At 43.0% G+C, this 6,370-nt stretch overlaps 1 protein-coding gene across 11 annotated transcripts in view; it reads left to right on the top strand.

The window, feature by feature from the left end:
* Positions 1 to 42: 42 nt before the first annotated feature.
* Positions 43 to 6,370, top strand: part of SETD4 (SET domain containing 4) — a 128,343-nt gene continuing 122,015 nt past the window's right edge. For 6 of the 11 annotated variants that reach the window (XR_013158694.1, XR_013158695.1, XR_013158691.1 and 3 more), the window contains exons 1-2: positions 2,464 to 3,189; positions 4,437 to 4,613. Coding sequence is in view for 6 of the 11 variants with exons in the window: in XM_077118916.1 (XP_076975031.1) it covers positions 4,541 to 4,613 (73 nt within the window). In the remaining 5 variants the exon portion in view is untranslated. Of the gene's footprint in view, positions 130 to 2,454; positions 3,190 to 3,214; positions 3,414 to 4,436; positions 4,614 to 6,370 lie in introns of those variants that run through there. The other 5 variants (XM_077118913.1, XM_077118917.1, XM_077118915.1 and 2 more) reach the window with 5 other exon arrangements.

The raw sequence follows: 6,370 nt of genomic DNA, 5'->3' as shown, positions 1-6,370 counted from the left end.
CCAAGGGCGCGCCCGGCAGAACCCGGGAACTGCTGAGCTCGGGGGCGGGGGTGGGTGAGGGCAGCTGCCTGCGCTGCTGCAAGAACCGTTCGGACGGGCCTCAAATCCGCTCCTCCTGCCCACCCAATGGTAACGTTTTGCAGTACTATAGTACAGTATCACAACTGGGATGTTAACAGTGCTAATTCACCACTTTTACTTAGATTTCCCCAATTTTACGTGGATTTATCTGTTTGCCTATTTAAATCTATACATTTTAACTGCATGTATAGTTTATGTCCACAACCACAGTCAAGATGCAGGACTTTTGTAACCCCACATATCCCTTACTTGCACTGTACCCCCAACCCCCCAATACTGTTGCCTATCAACTAATCTGTTCTCTGTTTCTCAAATTTGGCATTTCAAAATGTTACATAGATGGAGTCATAGGGTATGAAACTTTTCGGGATAGTTTATTTTTTTGCAACTCAGTATGTTAAGAGCTTTATCCCACTGTATGTCTTGTTATTTGCTGCGTCTCTCCACACCACCAGCTATTTCCTCTGTAGCTGGGGAGAGCCAGATTAGAAGGAAGAGGGATGGATTAAATTGAGGAAGGGATTCAGTCAGCAAGAGCACATAGTGTTCAGGGAACCTTGGACCTAGTCAAGGTCCTGCTATTTCAAAAGGTAAATCCTAAGTGGGTCATGACTCTTGATTTTCCAGTCCAATTTGTTTATCTTTTTAGTTTTGTACTATGGTGGTTTGAAGCTTATGTAACCCAGAAAAGCATTAACCTTTACCTGTGTGTTTTATGTAACCCAGAAAAGCATTAACCTTTACCTGTGTGTGTGTGTGCACACTGTAAGGTAGGATCTTTTGAGGAGGTCTAATGGTTTCAAGTTGTATGTACCCAGAAAAGATCATGTCATTTTAATCCATTCCTGTGGGTGCACATCTTTTGTGGATAGGACCTTTTGTTTAGATCATTTCAACTGAGATGTGACCAACTTCATTCAAGGTCACAGCTGTATTTTGAAGACAATGGTGTGTTTCTCACATTCCCTCCAAATATAGCACCTTGTCTGGGTTTGAGAAATAAAACAAAGAGCAATGATGGAGGCTCAGATCTCCTTTATTCCTGCTAATGATTAACCTGGAAGATATTCCTTAGTTGTAAGCAATAGATGGTTGGGCCCATCTGGTCTGCTATAAGGAGAAGGTTAACTTTTGGGATAAATTCTCATCTTTACTGCCCACTGGTCTGAAGCTATTATTTGCCCGAAAGTACACAGTTTCACAGTAAACTAATAAAATAAAAGATGCTGGATAAGAGTTTTGTTAAAGTGTAAATTATTTAGCTCACAGGGTCTTATCTTACCCATGATTGCTTACTGTTACAGAGCTCTAGTTGACACTGGTTTTTCTTCATACATTTTATGCTTGCTTCAGATGTTATATAAGCCTTTCAAATTGGTTAGAGCATGGAATTTGTGCCTTGGCATTAAATTGAGGCTGAGCTGCTTAGTCGAAATGTAACTCAAGCAATTTACTTAATTCTCATCTATAAAGTGGTAGTCCACATTATTTTCTTCTCTGATAGAAGACACGTCCCTGTTCCATCTGCTCCTTTTTTTCTTTTCTTAAATTTAGTTGCGTGGGAATGTCATCCCTGCAGCTGCAGCAACATTTTGAGACCAGAATGAAACAAATTTATAAATGAATAGTCATCTCCCTAAGGATGTTAATGTGGAAAGTCAGAAAGAGACTTACCCTTGACTCTTGATAACATTACTGAATTGTGGTTCCTAAATGGGAACCATCTATTTCCAATTTGTTTTTCCTTTTCATTTGAAAATTGTTTTAGATCCTGTATACCCCTCACTCAGTTTCCCTATTAACATTTCACGACCATGGTTACACTCATCACAACTCAGAAACCAACAATAGAACTTGACTATTAACTAAGCACAGCTTAAGACAGCTTCTTAGAGTTTACTTGTCTCTCATGACTGACAGATTTTAGGGGTACGGTCAAGTGTTTTTTGGTTTCTCTGATGTTTTTCTCATGGAAGAATTGGGGTTATAGATTTCGTGGAAGAAAACCACAGAATTGAAGCAGCCTCATCACATCATATCCAGGAACATGCTATCAACATGACTTACCACTAATATTAACCTGGACCACCTGGCCAAGCATGTTTCTTCATTGCAGATCTACTTCTTCCCCCCTTCCCATACTCTTTTGGAAGCAAGTCACTAAGAGTAGCGCATAATCAAGGTGGGTGTGGGGGCAGAAATTGAGCTCCACTTCCTGGAGGGAGGACTATTTACATACATTATTTGAAATTCTTCTGCATGGCAGGGAAGGGGAACCGGGCGGGGCGGGGCGAGGCGGCGGGGCCAAGGCCTGTCAGGCTGAGGGAGGGGTCGGACTCCGGGCCGGTGCCTGCTGGGTCGGGTGCGAGGCGGAACTTGGCGGGCGAAGGGACAGATGGGGCCTGGCTTCTGGGGAGGGGCCAGGCACGTACACGCTGGGAGGTTTCTCTCTCCCAGTACTGAACGTCAGGAGCCGCAGGCTGGCTCTTCAGAGCCCAGGTGGCCCACCCGCGGGCCGCAGGTTTTTCCTACCCCGGGCTTTGGGGTGGGTGGGCGGAGTTGCGGGAAGGGCCGGACCGCTGGGTTCCGCAGGCGGGGCTACCCCGGGGAAAAGATGCGCATGCGCACGTGTGCGGGCAGCGGCCCGCAGCAGATACGAGGGCTCCTCTAGTGTCTGAGGACTTGAATTGCTGAGGTATCGAGGCCGGCGTGCCCGCGCTCAGACTCTCGGACGTCAGCACCCCGCTTCGTTCGCGTTTGTCTAGGGCGCTGTTTTTGGTTTCTAAGCGCATCGGGACTGCCCTATACCTCCGCCATCTGGGAGGTGCCGAGGTGAACCGGAAGTGCTTCTGGGGGCGGGCCTCTCCCGTTGTCCGGGTAACGCGAGCCGGGTTATTTCTTCCGTGTGAAAGGGAGACCTGAAGTTCAGGTTGGAGACCCTCCGACCACGTCTGGCATTATACTGTGCACGACGGTGCCCCACTTGTTTTGGAGAGCTTTCATTTAGCGAATATTGACGCAACAAGCTGCTGCGCAGGCGCTGGGGGTCACGAAGGAGCCTAAGACCCGGAATTCAGAATCACCCGGGACCTGATACCCATCTGGCCGGTGTGTAACGGGGACATTAGGGTGGATAGTAGGGGTGCGGCTGTGAGAACGACAACGGTGCCATCAGCGGTGGCTGTCACCCGGGCTCCACTGTGGCTGTGTGGCGCGCAGCTGGGGCTGCTTGTCAGTGTGGGGCCACCTACTCGTGTGCAGGCTCCTGGGCGCCGGAGGGGACGCGCGCCACCACTCTGCTGGCGCTCTGGGGCCGGCCTCGCCAACTTTCGGTGGGTCGAAACTAACCGATACTGAAGCGTGGGTTCCTTACTCGTTATTTAGTTCTTCCCTGTTTTTTTTATTTTTTATTTAATGAATAGACTTCAAAACTATTTATATGCTTAAATGCATATATGTGTGTATATGTAATATTAACATTTATGTCACTTATGTCCATGTACATATATGTCACAGCATAGGAGGACACAAAAACTACAAGCCTCTCCCATCTTGCCTCCCATTCTTTCTTCGCACAGAAGATATATTTTTAAATATCCTTCCTTCCTGAAATCTGCTTGTTTCATAAACTTATAGAATATGCTCAGAACCAAACCAAAAGGGGTCATTTCATTTATACTATTTTGCAACTTCCTTTTTTCACTTAATGTATTTCGGACAGTTTGACAGCATATATCTTCTTCCTGTTACTGGTGCATACTACTACATTGATTTATTATGCTGGTGTGTTTATTGGATTCAGTTTTTATGCTTCCAAAGATGAAAGCTGTAAAATCTCTAGTAAAAACCATATAGATTTTATAACATCTCTTTGGTTTCTCTACTTTCTAGGCTGTCATGTTTCTCCCTATCTGTTGCAAACAACTATTTCACTGTATTTTTCTCTATATCTTGACATCCAAGAACAAATCACTACTTCACTCTGAAAGGGGATTTTTTTTCTTTCTAAGACCTCTTAGCTCAGGGTGGCTTAATGACTACTCTTCGAGCTTAATGGCTAGTCAATATTTAATTAGAAGGTTTATTTCTAAGTAAAGTTAAGTGCACGCTTAGTAAATGTGGATTTGAATTGAGATGTGTAAGTCACCAAAGCCCATGTTTATGTTTTCAATTATGAGGGTTTCCATGATTAATCAGCGTTTAGAAAGATGTCAAGAGTAATCCATTTTGGAGGGATTTATGTAATAAGATTTCATTACTGCCCAAGGGATCTCGATTTTGCATACAGTGTTAACCTTTTGTATATAGGACACTCCTGAGAAATAGTTTGCCAAATAATATGTAAAACTTTGCAGGTACAAAGGACAGGGATCATCATACAAGAGAAAAGTAAGGCAGAAGTCAAAGAAGATGCTTTTGCTTTTAGATTTGGCATCTAAACAGAAACTCCATTTATAGTATGCAGAAGGGAAGAGGGAGAACGAGCCGGATCAGAAGGCGAAAACGCTTCAGAAGTTCTGAATCAAGAGGAGGTACAGTTTGATCCTTTTGGTGCCAAAGATGAAAAAAAAAAATCCTTTGTTTATTGGTGCCTGTTAATACACATAGCTTTTCTCAGAGGCATATGGAAAGTGTTCAAGGAGAATATTTCTTAAAGAATGCTCTTTTATAATGGTGCCATTATGTTCTTTTAAACCCTTGTGAAATACAAACATATTTGACTCTGCTTCAACTGTGTCTTGTCTGGGGATGATCCGAAGTTTTCCGTTTCAGACCTCTTTCCTAAACTCCAGCCACCTGTAGGTTATCACTGTTTGGATATAAATTTATTTCATATTCACTGTAACCAGTCTGAACAGGATACTGTGTATAAAAGTTTCTGACCATTGAAAAGCTCTACATAATGCAGTTGTTATTTTAATAAAACATGTCTCCTAGTTAATCCCAAGTGTATCAGTACCACCCTTGAAGTAATTTTTGACTCTTTGTCCTTCTTTACCAACCCTCTGTAGCCAACCATTGTCTTATTAAATCTCGCCTGGCCCATCTTAGGTTAGCTTCTTCCTTTGCATTCTGTTGCGTGTACCCTGGAACACGCTGGCTCTTTGTGGTTTGCCTACACCCTTGTTTTTCTTCCCTTCTCGCTTTCCCATTTATTGCAGTCAGTCTGACTTTCCTAAAGGACTGCTTCCACGTGGCTTGTGTGGTTAGGAGCCTTCAGAGATCCTTATTTCCACCCCCCCCCCCCATTTTTTAGGGTGCAGGGGCTGGGAATTGATTCTTTGTCTCCCTCATTCTACCACTGAACCACTCATGCAGCCCCTCATTCCCTTTTGCATGGTACCTGAACCCCTCCTTCTGCCTGGCTTTCAAGAGGCCCTTTATAAGGGCTCCATGCTCCCAACTCCATGTCCTAGATGTAATCTCTGTTTACTGTTCCCTAAACATACCATTTCACCTCTTTGCCATTCCCTGTATTGCTTCTTCAATCTAGAACGCCTGTTTCCTTTCTTCTTTCTTGTCCAGTTTTTTCCCAGACTTCAAAACTGAGCTAAGCTTTCACTTCCTCAGAAATCTTTACTTCCTTTGAATAGCTATCATGCTTCTTGGCTGTTTTTCTTAAGGACCTTGTGGTTTTCTGTTGTTTCTCATGGAAATCGTTTCCTAACTAGTTGGTCAACCTTTTGAATGTGAAAAACACATCAGACGAGTGTGAAAAACATGCCAAAGATGCCCCATAGTGGTTAGCACAGTGCTGGGTATGTAATAGTTGCTCAAAAACCATACTCATTAGTTGTTTTTACTGTAAACTCTTTTCTCTAATTTAACAGCAACATTTTGGGAAGCTTTATATCTTGGGCCATATTATTTGCATTTTTTATTGGAGAAGTTGTAGGTTTACAGAAAAATCATGCATAAAATGCAGAGTTCCCATACTATTTCTTTTAAACAACTTTCTTGAGGTACAATTATAATAAACACCACCGTTTATTGTGTACAATTTGATAAATTTTGACAATTATATATACCTATGAAAGTATCACCATGGTCAAGATAATATACATATCTATCACCCCCCCCAAATTTCTTCGTTTCCTTTTGTAATCTTCCCTCCCCGCCTTATCTTTCGCTTTTTTGTCACCAGGCAACCACTCATCTGCTCTCCGTCACTACAGATTAGTTTGCATTTTATTCAGTTTTATATAAATGGAATTTTACAGCATATGATCTTTTCTTTAACCTGGCTTCTTTCATTCAGCATAATGATTTTGAGATAAGTTCATGTTGT

This window comes from Tamandua tetradactyla, chromosome 10 (assembly GCF_023851605.1).
Source record: "Tamandua tetradactyla isolate mTamTet1 chromosome 10, mTamTet1.pri, whole genome shotgun sequence".
Lineage (NCBI taxonomy): Eukaryota > Metazoa > Chordata > Mammalia > Pilosa > Myrmecophagidae > Tamandua > Tamandua tetradactyla.
This window is presented reverse-complemented; position numbering and strand designations above follow the sequence as displayed.